Source organism: Globicephala melas, chromosome 16 (genome assembly GCF_963455315.2).
Source record: "Globicephala melas chromosome 16, mGloMel1.2, whole genome shotgun sequence".
Lineage (NCBI taxonomy): Eukaryota > Metazoa > Chordata > Mammalia > Artiodactyla > Delphinidae > Globicephala > Globicephala melas.
Window position 1 is genome coordinate 10,508,837 of NC_083329.1, and position 19,131 is coordinate 10,527,967.

At 44.1% G+C, this 19,131-nt stretch overlaps 1 protein-coding gene across 4 annotated transcripts in view; it reads right to left on the reverse strand.

Moving 5' to 3' along the window:
- PLPP4 (phospholipid phosphatase 4) overlaps positions 1-19,131 on the reverse strand; it is a 238,730-nt gene that overhangs the window by 67,140 nt on the left and 152,459 nt on the right. Inside the window, exon 7 of one of the 4 annotated variants that reach the window (XM_060286167.1) lies at positions 5,599-5,712. The exons of 2 other annotated variants lie outside the window; for them this stretch is intronic. In XM_060286167.1, coding sequence (XP_060142150.1) covers positions 5,636-5,712 — 77 coding nt within the window. In that variant the 3' untranslated portion in view covers positions 5,599-5,635. Of the gene's footprint in view, positions 1-5,598; positions 5,713-19,131 lie in introns of those variants that run through there. One more of the 4 variants, XM_060286169.1, reaches the window with a different exon arrangement.

Here is a 19,131-nt window from a genome sequence, read left to right on the forward strand (position 1 = left end):
ACCAGTCGCATCCACCACTTCTCTCAATTGACTATTTTTAAATCTTTTTTTTTCATGCTGCCCTTTTCTCTGACCTATGGATAAAAAGACTCTACTATGACAAAGCTAGAGGCACAGTCTCCTAAATCTTGTGCCGCTGAAGACCCATTACGTGGGACCTAGTGGTCCTTACCCAGGTATCAGCTAGTGCCTCCCTGCCTCTCAGGTATTCTGTTTACTTGATTTAAACCCTCGATTTCACAACGCATGGGAGCCCTGATACTCCCCCGTCCCAGTTTTTGCAAATTCTCGGAGCCTTCTCCCTCACGGACATTTGTCCTTTCCCAAGCAAAATCTGGACTCAAAGCTCCGTGCATTCGGACTCCCTTGAAAGCCTCACGGGCGCGATGCATTGTGCCGGCCTCACAATTTTAATGAAGATTGAGGGGTACAATATACATCGCACAGTCTTCCCCCAACTTGCTGTTTCTCACTCAGGGAAAACTGTTTGTCCCGCACCCAGATTTCCGTTTATTTCTTACTTTTCACAGAAAAAAAGTGCCAGTTTATTTTTTCCAAATGATTCACGGTTATACCAGGTTTATTGGGGTGAAGCACGGCCGATTGCGTACATTTCCAAATATACACGAAAGCTTCGCTCTTCAGCGTGGTCCAGACCACCAGCACCAGCATCACTTGGAATCTTGTAGAAGCGCAGATTCTCAGCTACAGCCCAGAACTGCTGGATCAGAATCGGCGTGTCAACAACATCCCCAGGGGATTATAGGCACATTCAAATTTGAGAAGTGCTGGTCTAGAGTCTGAGGTAATTTGGATCAATTCCTGTTACCAAGAAGTCACCTGGTGTAGTGAGTAGAACGGTGTCCCCCGCAAACTGATGTCCCCCTGGAACCTCACAACGTGACCTTATTTGGAATAAGGGTATTTGCAGATGCCGTTAAGGATCTTGAGATGAGATCATCCTAGATTTAGGGTGGCCCCTATATCCAGCAACTGGTGTCCTTATAGGAGAAGAGAAAGGGAGGTTTGAGATACAGAGATACAGAGGAGGAGATCATGGGAGAAGGAAAGTGGAGATTGGAGTGATGCATCTGCAAGCCACGGAAAGCCAGGGCTTGCTGACCGCCAGCAAAAGTTAGGAGAGAGCTGTGCAGTGGAGGCTCCTTCCAGAAGGGACCAACCCTACCGACACCTCGATGTGGGGCTTCTCACCTCTGGAACTGAGACAATAAATTTCTGCTGTTGTTAAGCCTCCCTGTTTGTGGTCTTTTGTTACAGTAGCTACAGGAAGCCAACACCTGGTGAAACCAGGGCTTTACTTACGTGCCTCAGTCTGGGTTTTCTTTCCACGGGGTCATTTCAGCCCCTTATTCTCCTCATCTATGCTGAGCTGGTGCAAGCTTCCGGGTCTCCTGTAGGTGTGGTCTCACTGTGCTCACATACTCCCCTGCCCAGCTTGACCACCAGCCTTTTCTCTTGTAGAGCCTCTTCCATTTTCTGACACTTTCACTTTGTTTCTCCTCTTGGTCTTCAGCTCGGGTTACATCTCTGCCCGCTGCTTCTGTGTTCTCTGTCACTGAGCTTTCGTTTTCCCTGCATTTCTGTGTGGGTCTGTTACAATCTGCCCCAGCTTGCATCCTTTCTACGTTACCTACTCTGGGTTGTTGTTTTACAAAACTGTATTCATTTCCTTTGTGGATTTAAGTGTTTATCCAGAAAATCTTGTCCACTAGGCTGGAAAATATTGGACTTGAGCCAATTCCCTTATTCACACCTCCCATGTTTTTGTTTTTGTTTTTCTTTTTGGCCACACTGCGCAGCATGAGGAACTTCCCCAACCAGGGATCAAACCTGCGCCCCCTGCAGTGAAAGCACAGAGTCTTAACCCTTGGACAGCCAGGGAAGTCCCCGCCTCCCCTGTTTGAGTCAGGGACAAGGAATCCTTTCTCTCTGGTACTTCTGCTTCTTTAAGCACCTCTAGACTGCACCACACACACACATACACACACGCACACACGCACGCACACACGCACACATACACTCAGTAACTCCAAAGCCTTCCTTCTGAGATGAACAGTAGTCCATTCATCTTAATTCTTTATTTCTCTGCCATATGGGACATATTCAGAGTAAGCAAAGAGCAGTTTTTAGCTCATTTGTATTCTTTTGTTGGAAGATATTTTCTTGTTACCAAGACAATGTTTTGTCTGGCCGTATAAAAGTTCAGACAGTGCAAATTCACTTCTAAGATTAAGCAATTGAATATGGATTTATCCTGGTAACTTGTAATGCTTTTTGCTTTGGAGTTTATTGAAGAGTTCACACCAGTCATCTTGCTTCACTGAGAAGTTCTGTATTTGATCTTGATGAACTGATCCTCTCATCAGCAAGAAGTGCACCCTTTATATTTGCTAAGAGTCTTTTTCTTAAAGTTTGCTTAATCTGATACTAAGAAAACCACACCAGATTTCCCAGGTTCAGTGTTTGCATAATATATTCTTCCAGCTTTGTAACAGTAATTGAAATGTGTTTACTGTTAACAGCATACAACTGGGTCTTTTATTTTTTAATCCATTTGACAATTTATGTTTTTTAACTGGAATGTTTAGTCCATTTGCATTGAATGTAATTATTGATATGGTTGGGTTTAAGTTTCCCATCTCAGTACTGGTTTGTAAGGTAGAAATAGAGACAAAGACGTATAGAACAAACGTATGGACACCAAGGCGGGAAAGGGAGGGTGGGATGAATTGGGAGATTGGGACTGACATATATACACCAATATGTAAAATAGATAACTAACGAGAACCTGCCATATAGCACAGGGAACTCCACTTCACTGTACAGTAGAAACTAACACAACATTGTAAAACAACTATACCCCGATTTAAAAAAATAAACTTGTTTTAATATGTATATAATTTATTTGTAGGTGGAATTTTTTAAAGTATTCACTTTTATCAAGCTTCAGTGTAAGCGTCACATTAATTATCAGGCCTTGAAAAACCGTAAAATCTTAGAGTCATAAATGATCCTTAAGATCGCCTAGCGTTACTTCAGTTGGGAGAAGAGTCATACAAGGATGTATCAAAATTTACAACTCGGGGGCTTCCCTGGTGGCGCAGTGGTTGAGAGTCCGCCTGCCAATGCAGGGGAAGCGGGTTCGTGCCCCGGTCCGGGAAGATCCCACATGCCGCGGAGCGGCTGCGCCTGTGAGCCATGGCCGCTGAGCCTACGCGTCCGGAGCCTGTGCTCCGCAACGGGAGAGGCCACAACAGTGAGAGGCCCTCGTACCACAAAAAAAAAAAAAAAAATTTACAACTCAAAGCTTACTGTATCAGACACGACAAAATTGGATCCAACTTCTTTCTCTGGGTTGAGCTTACTTATTTTCTCTTGAAATAAGCAAAAAGAAGGCAATTCCATGACACCAGGAGACCCGGAGAACCACCAAAGGATTATTCTGCTGCTCGTTTCTTCTTAATAAAACAATATAATCCGGTTTCTAGAGATATATGCAGATTTCAGCCCTCTGATAGTGAGGCAAATGTTTTCACATGTCCCAGCAGAACTGGACTCATTCATTTTTTTAGGGGACGGACAGAGGGTCAGAGTGCTACTGGACAGCGTGACACAAACGACAACTCTAGAACCTCGTCCCAGACAGACAAAGGGCAGGTCCTGCTCCATCTTGCCTGGCAAACAGCTGGTGCAGCTTTGCAAAGATTTCGCGTAGGAACTTTGCAAGCATCATGTGAACCATCTGGTGCAATAATGAGAAATTTATACTTCAGAGAAAGGTGGGCACAGGGCCTGATGGGACTTAGTGAAAAACTATACAACAGTCACAACTTACTGCTTCAACTTGTCTCTCATTAGCAAGGAAAACTCATCAATTTTATGATGTGTGTTAGGAGGCCTATATAGTGGATTGACCATGGTCTCCTGCATGCACTTGCATTTTAACAGAAATGTGAACTCCCAGCTTTGTTCATTGCTCTCTGATACTAAATGGTCACTTCCCTTTTTACTGTCTTTGGCTTTCAGGCTTGGGTGAAGTTGGAAAGGTACCCAGACTTACTCTTAAACCTTGACAGGTAAGTGCAACTGTGGACCTGCCACCTGATCCCATGTGGTAATTGCACAGACCTTCTGGTAACTTATGGGAACATTTCACTGATGGGCTCCCGGGCCCCAGGGCCTTGAATGTCTGAGCTGCTGGCAACGGGACCGGTCTGCAGACCCCATGCACATCACTCATGCAACAAGATCAGCCTGTCCTTTGCTTTCTGCTGGTGGACATTTGTCATTTCGCTCTCAGCTACTGTTGGGTTTTGATACCATTTCTCTCTCCCTTTTGCAAGTCCCAGATTTCCAATTTCCTAAGGATAAAAATCTGACCTAACGAATGCTAAATTGCCTATAGTGTTTCTACCATGGTATCATAAACAAAGTTCTACTTCTTCAAGGACTTTCAAGAGCTGGAAGCTTCCAGATCATGTCGACTTGAGCTGCTCAAGGGTAGGGACAGGGTCTTGCTGAATTATGCATACTTCACAACCTCCTGGCTTAAGGTTGAGGCTCTCAACAAGTTTTCTGAATCAGATTTAGTACCATAATCCCAGTTGATAAAGGAGGATATTGGGGCTCAAAAAATCAACAGACTTTTCAGCAGATCAGTGATGGGAAAGTGCATTCAGGGTCCTCCCTGCTAGGGTCGACTTTCATTCCAAGATTCAGCTGAAGTTCCACAGCCTCTGAGAAGTGTCTACAGCTTCTCCCATGAAAGGAACTTTGCAGCTTCTCCTCGGAGGAATGTTTTCAGCTGTAAAACACAGCATTTGCTAAGCTGACGGTTACCAACTCTTCTTTGTCTTTTGCAATACTGTTTTCTTCTTTCTGCTAATTCAGCCAGTTCTCATTAAAAGGGAACACTGTCTGCGCCCGTTTCAGAGTTTTGACCTCTCACCACCTTCCTTTTCATGCCACATGCTAAGGATTACGCTCCCAGGCCAAGGAATCCTGTCAGGGTGGGCCGCCTTCTTGCCTACAAGCCTCTTGTTCAGATTCGATACTCTGGAGTTGGCATCTCCTTTAAGCAATCTCTGTGTCTCTCATTCCCTGCGGGCTGGCTTATCACACCAGTCAGCTCGAGGCTCTCATCGACCTTCATGTTTGTTTTCCCACAGCACAGTTCTTTGCTCTCAACTCTGTCCCAGCACAGCAAGCCGGCTGCTCTCGGGGGAGGCTTGATTCTCCCCTGCTCTGCTTCCTGTGAGGCCAGGGACTGACTGGGCAGAAAGCTTCCTGTCTTAAAGCAGGGGTTTTCCACCTCAGCACACGTGGCACATTGAGCAGATCATCCTTTGCTGTGCGGAGCTGTCCTGCGCATCTGCGCGTCGTCGAATGTTTAGCTACATCCATGGTCTCTACACACTAGAGGCCAGGAGCACACGCCCACCAAAAAGGTCTCCAGACATTGCCAACTGTCCCTGGGGGCAAATTTGCCCCTGGCTGAAAACCACTGCTTGAATGGAACGTGTCAGCTGCTCATTAAACGCAAATAAATACAGAAGACAGTGCTCTGTGATTTCCTACCTGTGTGGGAAGGACTGGGAACCAACCGCCAGTCATGTCAGAAGAATAAGGCTCTGTGTTCAGGAGATCCACACTCACGTGTAACCGCTTTGTGTGGAAACACCAGTGTATTTTCTTGAAAACCAAAAAAAAATCTTTTGTTAGTTTCTTAGCACACACAGAAGCATGCCGAAGAAGAGGGCCTGAATCTGTGGCATAATAATAATAAGCTTTTGCGTGTAAACGGTATTTTAGAGCTTAATACAGCCTTCCTCATGTATTAGCTCATGTTGACATGGATCTTTGAGGTACTAAAGGGAAAATTATGATGACGATGGTGATGATGACGACGATTACACTGCTTTGTTAAAACCATCCTCTGGAAATTGAATTCAGCCAGTTTTAAAAACTTCTGGGACTTCCCTGGCAGTCCAGTGGTTGGGACTCCATGCTTCCACTGCACGGGGCACAGGTTTGATCTCTGGTTGGGGAACTGAGATCTCACCAGCCGTGAGGTGCGGCCAAAAAAAAAAAAAACCAAACCAGGAAAAAAACAAAAAACTTCTCCACTGGATTTATTTCCTTGCTAGACAAATTAAGAGCACATACATATTTTCATTAATCATAAACCTTGCAAAATAGAAATAACTTCATGAAATATTTGAAGACTCTATGAGGTTAGATCCTAATTGTTTCCTACTCTCTCTCCTTTTCCTATCCCAAATGGAAAATATAATTTAATTACCTTTTGTTGGTGGAAAAAAATCCCCTTAGCAGAGTTATGAGCAGGAAGTGTGTTTTGCAATTCCAGAAGTTGCTTGGTAAGCATTTTGCATCCTTAAGACACCATGATAATCTAGCATGTACTCTGGGTGGCATGTAAGGCGGAGTTCACTGTCAGAACCTGCTTTTGGAATCTGCAAAAACTTTCAGCCTTAGACATTCCAGAAATAATTTTTAAATTCCTTGGATGGCTGAGGAATCAGTCAGGAATCTACTTCTTTCTTTTCAACAAACTGAATTCCCAGAAACCAGCTGTCCTAACATGGGGTTAATTTTCATTTCCTTTACTGTACTTTCAACCAAGTGGTTGTGAGACTTGGAATAACGAACAAGCCAGGAAGCTCCTCCAGATGGTCTTAAAGCTTCAATGACCCCAGGCTCCAAGCCATTGCTGATATGCAGTGGACAGTCATAGCACATGATGAACAGACAGATATCGACTTGAAATTGACTGTCAGGGAAGCAACAGTGCTTAGGGTGAAAGGAAATCAATTTTGAGAGCTCCCAAAAATGCCAAACTACAAAAAAAAAACCAAAACAAAACAAGAAAACTATAAGTGAGCTGCTGCTTTCTTTGCACTTTAGTCCAAGCTGGAGGAAGGAGGGGTCCTAGTACTTCTCGAAGAAATTACTTCTCATCAGAGCTTTCCATCAATCATGCTGCCTGCAGTCAGAAGCCCGGCTGCAGTGGAGGAGGACAAAGTCCGCCTGAAACAGAGAATCTTACAACTTGGGAATGTGCCCTCGGAGCTATGGATGCCAGTAACAATCGTCCTTCACATTTACAAAGCCTGGTTTGGTTTGCAGAGAGCAGCCTGGAACACTCCATCATTTAAAATGTAATCTGGGGAGCTGGGTTTGATGGAATCGCTGATAAATGAATGGACATCCAAAGAGGGGGATTGTGTATGAATGGACATCCAAAGAGGGGGACTGTGTGCCTCTGCCTTTCTGAGGGAGAGATGCAGACGGCTGAGGCGTCTGAAATGTGGGTGGATTAGACACATTAGCGGCTTCTGCTCCAAGGCGCAGTGTAAGTGGGATTTGCCTGTTATTTCCATCACTGTCTGCTGGAGGCCAATTAGCTTTTAGCTGGAAGAGGATTTTCACCAGGTAGGAGCTGGTGCTTCACTGCAGGGCTTTCTGAGGTCACCAGGTAAAGCTGGGAGCAGCTGCACGGCAGGCTTCCTGCTCTAAGTCCCATGCAATCCCACTGCCCTAAAAGCAAAGCGTGCCCACAGGCGGACACTAAACACACTTGGAGCCAAATGCTGGCTGCCATCTGCGTATTTTTACAGTGATTCAGTAGTGGATTCGCCGTGGGTCCTCACCACTGAGGGAGGTTGGCTTCCCATCCCCACCCCACCCAGCCTGCAGAGTGTGTAGTGGGGCGTGAGTTCTTCCTAAAGCAGGCGGGTAGCACAGAACGGCATATTAGACCTGGGTAGTAAGACAGGCCTGATGTGGCTGCCAGAGACTCAGTGGGTCCTTTTCTTCACCAGCAGAAATGCAGAGTTCCCAAAGCAAAGGACATTAATCCACCGGAAGCAGTCACCCTGCAGGACATTAGCCTAGCTTCCTGAATCGTCTCCTGAAAAGATGTGTGGGAGACACAGAAAGAAAAGAGTAGGTATTATAAGGCTATCTTCTCTTCTTATGGCTAATATATATGTTTATCTGGTCTTATTTCTTCTGTTTTATCTTACAGCTAAAGGAAGCTCACCATGGAAAAGTTTAAAAAAATACAGAAAAGTCAAAAGGGAAGAAGAATCTGCTACGCTGCTCCTTATAGAAAACACAGCTGGATTTCATTTCTGTCTTTTCTCTCCATATTTATATTTTATATAAACATTATATTTATATCCTGTTTTTCTCTATGTGCATATGTTTATATATTTCAGAAATGCTCTCATAGGACACATGCTCATTTAACCTTGCTCTTTACAGTTTATAAATCTTGAGTATCTCTCCATGTCATTAACTTTAACGTAACGTACAAAGCTGGATGATATCTTAAGAGATTAATTTCTTTTTCTCCTCCCTATATTTCCCCATCCTTTCCTCCCTACCCTGGTCCCCCCGCCACCCTTAAAGCAGAGAGAAAGCCCTGTGTTTCATCCCAGTAAGAGTCTGCAGCCAGAGAGAAAGAAGTTACCATCAAAAATCTCCTGTCCTGGAATTTGTTTCTGAAGATCTCAGCCCCCTGAAGGTGATAATTGAGATGAGTCAGAGGGACACATCAGGTGAAAGGAGAGTCAGGGAGAGAACAACAGAGAGAGGAAGGGGTGGGTATTAAGAGGCCTTTGGGACCTGTGGGAGCAGAGCCTGAGGAGGTGAGCAGAGCCTGAGGAGGTGGCCAGAGCTGAGAGGGAATGGTCTTATGATGTGTTCAAAAAGACAGAATCTGGAGACAGGCTCCCAGCATCAGCAAAGAGACCTCATCCCTGGGTGGACCAAGGTCAGTCAGGAGCCTCTCAACTGAGGGGGCCAGTGTTCAGGGTAGAGGATGCTCAGTGGTCACTGGTGTGAAAAGACGATTGTAATTACAGCCATCACCCTCCCGTTACCTCACCAGCCATGGCACTGAAGAGGAGCCGGACCTTCACCATGACCAGGGGGCAGAGTAGGCGGAGTCTTCGAAACAACTGAGGGACTTGAATCCAAAATTTAGGTTGAGTTAGAGTCAATAAAGGAAACGAGAATTCCTGGAGAGCTGGACTTTGAAAGCAGAGCCAGGCTCATTCTATGTACTTAACCCACCCATCCCATAATGTTCAGCACAAAGTGTAATTTTAATTTTCCCACCATTTGATCTCCTTAGTCTTAACTTTTGTTATCTAATTAATTTCTTTATAAAATTTCTGGGACAAAGTGAGAGAGTGGCATGCACATATATACACTACTAAATGTAAAATAGCTAGCTAGTGGGAAGCAGCCTCATAGCACAGGGAGATCAGCTCAGTGGTGGGATAGGGAGGGAGACGCAAGAGGGAGGGGATATGGGGATATCTGTATACGTATAGCTGATTCACTTTGATATATTGTATAGCTGATTCACTTTGATATATGTATACGTATAGCTGATTCACTACGCCATCAGGGCAGCCCTGAAATTTTATTTTAAATGTAACTGAGGGAGGGAGGGAGACATGATATTCAGAGAAACCAAATGAGTAGTATTTTGGGTAAAATGAAACACTTTGTAATGTGATGAATCAGATCATCTATTGCATAAGTTAATATCTTTGCAACTGTCCATTTTCTCATTATGGGGCATGTGCTCACGTGGCCAGAGCTAAGGGGAGGAATGGCATCTGTCCTCGCCCTGGGGCCTTTCCTTAATGAGGCAGAGATATGAATACTCAAGAGAGTATTTATTCTTTCAATGAACTTTAGTAATAAATCTACCTACAACTTCTCACATCTCACTGGTTAGAACTGCGGCAGATGGCAAGGGAAGCAGGGAGATATCACTTTCTGGAGCATACACCGTCACACCCAATTCAATCAGTTGTTCTTGAAGCAGAAGGATACTGAGAACCTAGCTAGAAGTCCACGCCAGAGAGAAAGAGAAGGCAGGATTACGGGAAACCAGAGCACAGACTTGGGAGAAGGCACAGTGACAAGATGGCAGGCAGAGGGTCTGGGGTGTTAGGGCAGGAAGAACTCCTCGACCATCTGCCCTGGGTGTCAGCACTGAAGTGGAAGCCCTTGGCTGGCTCTGCCTGTCCTGGCATCACTTAGCTCAAGATGTGGAGGCTGGGAAGAGTCCAAGTAGCCAAGTGCAGATAAGGAGGCTGCTCCAGGCTTAGACAGACAGCACTTGACGGGCCCACCAGAGTAGGTCTACATGAGTGTGGAGGGGAAAGCCTTCCTCCTCCAAAAAACTCCATGGTACCATTAGGAAGGAGGAGGATGCCAAGAGGCCAGAAACCCCAAATATTCACCCGCATTGTACACCTGTTTTGCCGGTGCCTCGGGGTTGGAGGGTGTGTGTTTGTGCTCTGACTGTTGCATGGGGGAGTCTATTGGGGGAGCCAAGACCCTTCTTCTTAGGAGGTCAGCAGGGTTGTAGTTCCTGCCCTGTGGTGCTGCTCTCAGGTGGGTTGAATTGAATGGACTCAAACTGAATTTAATTGAGGACTACTGATTTCAAAAAGAGGCAAAGCAAATACACTGTAGCATCTATCTGTGTGGTCAGTGGACAACTGCATCAGAATCACCTGGAAGTCTTGTTTAAAAATATTCATTTAGGGGCTTCCCTGGTGGCGCAGTGGTTGAGAGTCCGCCTGCCGATGCAGGGGATACGGGTTCGTGCCCCCGTCCGGGAAGATCCCACATGCCGCAGAGCGGCTGGGCCCGTGAGCCATGGCCGCTGAGCCTGCGCGTCTGGAGCCTGTGCTCCGCAACGGGAGAGGCCACAGCAGTGAGAGGCCCGCGTACCGCAAAAAAACCCCACAAAAAACCCCAACCACATTCATTTATTTATTCATTCATTGAACAAACATATTGATTTCATGTATGTGACAGGCATAGTGTGAGGAGCTGAGAACAAAACAGTAAACAAGGCAGACATCATCCCTGACCTACTGGAATATTCAGTTTAGTGAGGAAAACGGTAAAAAGTAAAAGCTGTCATAATCAAAAAGTAAATAAAGCAATTGCACATTGTGATGTTGCTGTGAAAGAAGCAAATCCCGGTGGTGACCACAAGGGACAGAAATCTACAGGCTGTCTTCTATTTTCCAGGCACCAAGGCACCTGTTAAGCCCTGGGGAAGGGAATGATCTTAACACAAACCGAGATCACTTATCTCACCACCATGGATCCCTTAGAGTCAATGTTAATTTGATTTAGAAAACTAAAGGGACCTTTTTTTTTAACATGATACATAAACTTCCCATGTTTATCTCTTCTCACTAAATCCCACTAAACTCACTAAATTGCTGGTAGTAAAGCCACAAGTCCTGAGAGACTGGGAAAGAGGAAGTAGCTGTTGAAAGATTTCAGTGCATTTTTGGAAGATAGAATGCAGATGAAATAATGATAGCAGAGGGCGGGAAGTTACCACCTGTGTGTGTATGTTTCAGGGAAGACGTAGAGAGAGGGGAGGATGCTCGTGATAAGAGAGTCAGATCATCCTACAGAACCTCAAGGAGCTCAAGCTTGCCACCACAGGCTATGGGAAGCAGAGGGAGGACGTGGATCCAAAAGGGGGTGGTTGGTTGCCTTTGCACATTGCAATTGTCCCCACACCTACCACCACAACCTCCTCTCTGTCATCCCACACAGCCACAAACTAGCTCCACCTGTCTTCCTTCTATAGAAAATGGGCTGCTTAGTATTTGGAGAAATGTATCCAGAAATCTCCAAGCTCAGGCACATCAGGAGGGAAGGAAGGAAGCATAGGGATAAAAATAGGATGGAGTAAGTTAAGTCAAGGTCTGCATTCTGAATATTGGAATTCCCAGCCCGCCTGCCAAATTCTGCTCCCCTGACCCTAAATCAAAATATATACTCTCCTAAGCTGGAGATTGGCGTATTAATTTAAGAAAACACTTACTAGTCCCAGAGAAAACACTTTTAACATACCACCATTCTGAGTTCCCCCAGGGATAGCGGACGGATCACCCACATTGGAACCTACAAATTAATCAGCCCTCTGCCCCCAATCTAAGGCAAACAGAGATCTAAGTGAGTGTTTTTAGAGCTTATCCCTTAAGAAAAGGTGGGAGAATAGCAATTTGAGAAAAATGAAAGATGAAAGAAAACAATCTGAGAAAAATGAAGGTGGAAGGAAACAGAGATGAAGCGGAAACAAGAGAAAAAAAATTTAGTTGAAGTATACTTGATTTAGGAAAGCTGTGGGTTTTTTTAAAATTACAGTTATTACTTTACTGTCCTCAGGGAGATGAAGAAGCTATCCTACCGATAAAGCAAGAATAAATTGCTTTTAGAAAATAACAAATAGAAAATGAGATAAAACTCTTAAAAATACAATTAACCTAAATTTTAAAAAAAATCTGAGAAGGGTTTGAAGACAGTTTTAAAGAATAACCCAGAAGTCACCTAGGAAAATAAAACCAAAATATGAATAAAGGAAGAGAGAGGAAATGCAACGAGAGGATATATCTGTGAGGGTCTATGCAATAGGAGTTCTATTAAGAGTGAGGTCAGAGAAAACAGACAGGAAGAAATCATTAAGGAAATAACACAAGAAAATTTCTCAGAACTAAATTTGGGTCTCCTGACTGCAAAGGTTTGTTGAGTGTCCAGGCCTATAGACAGCACAACACCCATAACAAGGCTCATCATGATGATATTTCTGAATACTAGAATAAAAAGAAAACCCTAAAAACATCCAGGGAGGAAAAATAACAGTCTGTATGCAAAGAAGCAGGAGTCAGAATGTTATCAGACTTTCCAGTAGCAATACTGGGTGCTAGACAATGGTGAGAAATTCCTTTAAAAGATGATGAGGGAAGATTATTTTCAGCCTATAATTCTACACTGACTCAAGGTTGAATGTAGAATAAAAACTTTTTTTGATGTGTAAGGATTCAAAGATTTACCCAAAGTGCACATTTCTTTAGAAAGCTGCTAGAGAATGTGCTTTCACAAAATGAGAGAGCAAACCAAAGAAAACATTGGAAGCAGAAATTCCAGTCCAGGGGAAGGTGAAGGGCAGTCTAGGGACAACCGGACAGAGTCCTAGAGAACAATACATGGACATTGGGACAAGAACATAGAGAGTTGTGGAAAAATGTCCCCAGCAAGAACTGGGACTGACAGATTTTTGTTAGGGACTGAATGCTTTTGTCCCCTCCCCCAAATGTCATATGTTGAAGTCCTAGACTCCAATGCAATGGCATTAGGAGGTGGGGGCCTTCAGGAGTTGTTTGAGTCATGAGGATGGAGCTCTCATGAATGGGATTAGTGCCCTTATAAAAGGGACCCCAAAGGAGCTCTTTCACCCTCTCTCTGCCATGTGAGGACACCATGAGAAGTCAGCAGTCTGTAACTTGAAAGAGGACCTTCACCAGAATTGGATCATCCTGACACCTGTCTCAGACTTCCAGCCTCCAGAACTATGAGAAATAAATTTCTGTTGTTTATAAGCCACCAGTCTCTGATACTTTGTTATAGCAGCTCAAACTGACTAAGAAAATTATCCAATGTGTATGGGTATTTTTTTTTTAATATGACACACCGTTAGGTGAGTTTAGGAGTGAATTGGCAATTGAATAATAGAAAATTATGCAAATTATCAACTCCAAGGAAGACAGAACTCTATGCAAGAGAGTAAACAGTCATCATGTCATTACTTGGTGCAGTAGTAAGCAATGTAGACGATCACAATTTAGGCATTTTAAATATATGATATTTACCAGGAAGTGTGAAACAATTCTATTGGGACAACTGGAGGTGGTGAATTGCTAGTGATGGTAAAAGAGCTAATAGTCAATTACTACAGTAGAAAGTCAGTAAGTATTGCCTAACACAGATAACTGAGGAAATAGTACTGTAAATAAATTCCTGAATGTCATATCATCTAAATGAATTGCAGGCTTAACTCTTTGGTAAGTGTCATCACCTGAAAAAGATAGCTGATGTTAAATTTGTATTCAATACCTTTAAGCAGTAATTGCAAAATGTCAAATTGTGCTTTATTACCATCCCAACTTTCAAGAGCCAGAGAATATTGACCACCACTACTTTCCTGAGTTGAAGTGGTGAAATCTAATTTTGCTAGTATTATGGAACAATTTACCAAGTGTGTGATAACTATGAAATGGAGATTTTATATTGTCCCCCAAACCAATTTTGCTTTGCCCTATTTGTGTTTCTGGGTCTAATTTAAAAGGTTTTAAGTACTGAATCACCCCATACTATTTTCAGTTCCTATAATATTAAGAAACAGGAGTATATACTTGACTCCCATTTTCCATTTGTTAATTTTTTTTATCGTGAGAAAGTCACACAATCAGAATGAGGATAGACTGAACATTAAGATTCAGTAGACTCATTTTCAAGAGAAAGGTTGTTTAATAGAAACAGGAAATAGAGTAAAATTCACCCTGAGATAGCAAATGATCCAGCGCTAACTCTTTCCTCTGGCTGGTTTACTTTTGCAGTCATCATTCTAGATGCTTTGGCCTAAAGGATCTTGTATGTAATTTAAACGCATCCTCTGTTCTTGGAACTGAGATAACTAATTTTGTATCTTCCATTTTGCAAGCAAAGTAGAGGAAGCTCTGGATGGAAATGAGGTGAATGTTTAGGCAAATATATAATTGCTCAGTTAGAAACACCTTCATGCAGAAAGATAAATCAACGTAACTCATTTTGGTGGCATCTTCTTGAGCTAAATACATTTCAAAGTAGGGACAGGATACAATGCAAGCTCTGAAACTGAAATGCAGAGATGAATTTGTATCAAAATCATTTTCTCTCCATCCCTCTAAAATAGGAAGCGGCTGCCCAGAACAGACCAGGAGGCCTTTCCCACAGAGCTGATGCAAATAGAAAAATTCAACACTTCACCTTGGTATTCTGTTGCCAACTCTGACAAGAGGAGAAAAATCCACATTATATCCTAGACCTACCTGTATGAGGACTGCACCAGGTTATCATTTCCTTGTTACATTTTTGGAGATTTAATTATCATTTTAACTTTTTTCTCCCACTGGGGAAAGGACTTTGTTAATTAAATGTTCTAATGAACTAAATGAAAAGTTTTAATGAAACTAAAATAAAACTATCTTGATTTAGAACTACTTTACTTAATGAAAATAAAATAAAACTAAAGTTAAGCTAAAAGTTTTAATGAAAATAACAACTGAAAAACATTTGGGGTTGGGGAGGGATATTTGTCAAAGGCAGGGAAGACCTATGGACAAAGAAAATACTTTTGGCAAAGTCTGAATGCCCTCATATGAACTCAGTGAAAAGGAAAATGGTAATTATTTTACTGCCATTATTGTATTTTTTGGTTGAGAAAAAGTGAATTGCTGAATTTTTGTTCCTGTAATTCAGAAGATGGTTGCCAGCTGACAGGTATTAAGTCTGTAGGCAGCAATCTCAGTCTGGCTAAATTCTGTTGGATATTTGCCGCTGAAAATATTGACTATAAAATATACTACCTCAAAGTTGAATAAAAACATCCATCAGGATGTTTTTATGATGGATGTTACAGGCATGTTACTGATAGCTTTCCTTTTGGAAAGACCTTGGCCCGAAGCCTAGGAGAAACACTGCCTCCCGTGATAAAACAAGGAAGGATTTGACCACATTGCCTCTCAGTGTCCCAAAGAGCCAGGTGCCCAAGCACAAAATACCATGCTGTTGTCTGCCCCGGGGAAAGGAGTGGACACGCCCGGGACACCCAGGCACTGAAGTGCTAGGATAAGGAGACAAGTTCCAGAGGGGCCCCAGATACAGGCTGAGAACGAGGATTCCAGCATATGCCTGGTGATGGGAACTCCCCTCCTGTCCATTGCATTCCCAGTGGTGACCTCCAACTTGGCTTAAGGAAGAGACTTCCCCTCCCCACCCAACCCTACGGCACTTCCTCCCCACCTGCTCTCTCCACAGCCTGTGATCAAGAGGACTGGCTTTGTACTCAGGGACCTGGGCTCCACTCTGGTTCTGTCAACTGTAGATGTTGTGCCCCAGCAGGTGACTTCAGCTCTCTTATCCCCTCTTTCCTCATCTGTATAACGGGGAAGGTGATTCTCATACCTGCTGCCTGGGGCTAACGTGAGAGTCAAGGTGATGATGTGCTCAGCACCGAGCCTGGCGTACAGAGTGTGACGAGTGGCAGCTATTGATTGGTGTTTATCTATTGGTGCTTTTAATATTTGCTGGCCTCCTACTAAGTGGTCACGTCAGGGGACACGGAAATGAATCAGACACTAGTTACCATAGTTACCACGTGGCTCCATGCCTAATACAAGCCCTCTGACTATTTGGGATGGAGACTTCAGGCACCATTTCAGGGCACGCATACGACTTCCCCCCTCAGGCCTCCACCCACCCTGGGTGTCCCACCCCGGATGTCACAGCTGCACATCCCTCTCTATAATTGCTATTTGCTCTCCCAGCTTCCGAAAATCTTTTATCCGAGGGCTTTCTCCCCTCTCAGAGTCCTGTGGGAATTATGATAAGTAGGTTCTGGAATTCATATGGTGGGAGAGGGACAGGTTCACAAAGGGAAGGGATGACAGAGAGACAAAATAGCAGGGATCCACTTCAATAGTTCTGGGCCAGTGCTCGTTGATTGGATTTCACAAACAGCTCTCAGAGAGGAAGTTCTGTTTCTGACTAATGGCATTCATCCCATGCCCAAAATAATCAGGACCACAGACACAGGCAGCAATCAAACAGCACGTAAGTACCCAGCCGTCATCTACCCCCTGTGCTAAAGGCATAAAAGGCCAACGCCCGAGCGTGCCCCTGGCCGAATGGAAGTGGACGGCAAGCACACCACTCGGAAAACTGCTGCCTGGTGACGGACCTTCTGAATCCATCCCAGTTTTCCGAGCTAAAGGTCTTCAGGGTCCTCATTATTCTACGCTGCAAAAGTATAAGTGTCCACAGAATAAGAAATGAGCAAAGGAGGCAGGATGGGAGTGAGGAAGATGTGTGCTTGGAGGTGAATGTGGCTGAATGGTTGACATCATGGAACTCTTGGGAGCCAAATGCATTTGGAAGACGGAGCATTCATGTGTCCTGATCTCTCTTCAGGACGCAGGGGGCAGATGGACGTGCTGAATCCACAGAAGCATCCCCGAGCCTTTGAGAGGCACGTGCGTCCAGAAGGCGAGAGTGCTTTCCCTCCTGATCCTCATCCTCAATGAAGCCACCAAGAGCCATGTCACTGAAGGGGTCATCGAGGGCTTTCAACAAGCCTTCAGGCAGGCAGCTGCCCCCTCCCTATTCTGCATACTGAGATTTGCCTGATTACAATTTCCTTCCTTTCTTTTTTTTTTGCGGTACGCGGGCCTCTCACTGTTGTGGCCTCTCCCACTGCGGAGCACAGGCTCCGGACGCACAGGCTCAGCGGCCATGGCTCACGGGCCCAGCCGCTCCGCGGCGTGTGGGATCTTCCCGGACCGGGGCACGAACCCGCGTCCCCTGAATTGGCAGGCGGACTCCCAACCACTGCGCCACCAGGGAAGCCCCCTTCCTTTCTTTTTTAAGGAACTATAGCCCATACATTAACATCCTAGAGAGAAAATAAGCATATTAAAGGCTAAAAAAGTTATAAAGAAGTCTTCTAACTTTATTTAGTATAGTGTTTTTCAAACTTATTTGAACATAGACACGTGTGTGTGTGTGTGTGTGTGTAAAACACCCATGAACACCCCACCTCTAGAGCACTATGATGCCCTGCCTAGGAGTGACAGCCAGAAAGGAGGGCTGTCCACGGTCCCGCCACAACTGGGTGTGCGCTCACTGTTGGTCACTGTTACATCCACCTCTCCGAACACCCACTGTCTGCTCCCTAAGTACCATCCTGAGCATCACTGAATCCCACACAACATACAGTTCTCGCCCTGAAGTGGTCCTCACGCTCCATCTGATACAACCCAGTCATTGTATAGGTGAGAAAACCCCTAGAAAGGGGAAGCTAAGGTATTGGATTCTGTAGCTCTTTTGCAAGTATGACTTTGATTGTTCTATTCTTTCTCCCACCTATTACCCACCTCTTGGCCTCCTTGTCTGGGAGACTGGCAGGCATGGTTACACAGCTCAGATCATCTGACATCACCAGACTCAATCGAATGCATTGTATATGTGTACCTTGCCACTTCTCCTCCAAACCAGCTCCACTCCCCATTCCAATCCGGGACTCCACTCCCCATTGAACACGACCACCATTCTTTTAATTACTTGTATTTGGAACACAAGAGCCATCTGGGACCCCTCTTATTCCTAAATGCCACATAATCAAAGATACAGAGACGCATAAAAGTAGAAACACGAGGAGGTTTGCACATTAGGAAGACCACCCAGGCTACAGTAAGAAAATGGATGGGGCTGGGGCTGGCCTCTCGACAAGAAAGCCTTTCCCCCAGGTACCCGCATGGTTGAATCTCTCACTTTGTTTGAGTCTCTGCTTAAATGTCAACTTGTCATCTTCTCCGTGAGGCCTCTTCTGACTAGATAAAATAGGCATCTCTCCCCATTCCTCTTACCTGGCTTTATTTTTCTAAATGTCACTTACCAGCACCTCCCATCACATACATTTCTTTGTTCATTTGTCTTTCCTCTACCTGCCTGCATGACCTTGTAAGTACAGGGCTTTTTCTGTTTTTTATACATTGCCATGTATCTAATGCCTAGAACATACTAGGTACTCACTAAATTTGTTGAACAATGATCTAAGAAACATTCTTGTACTTAACCTCCTTTTTAGGGACATCAGTGTTTTTCTAAAGAGTTTGTGAAAATTCAACTTTACTCATGATTTCCAAATTGTTTGCCAATGTGGTTGTATTAAGTCACACGCCTACAGACTGTGTTGCCAATTTCCTGCATCTTTACCAACCATTGATATTCTGTCTTTCTAACTTTCAGCAATAAGGGTAATGATTTTTAGTTATACAGGAAGAATGATTACCAAGTATAGAAAATATATACTACGTAATACTGGAAGGAAATGTTAACAAAATAGTAATCTCTGGGAAGCAGTATTATGGGTGACGGCTAGTGGGGCAGAGTTATAGCTCACTGTATAAATTTCCCTGTTTCTATGTGTTTTCCCCA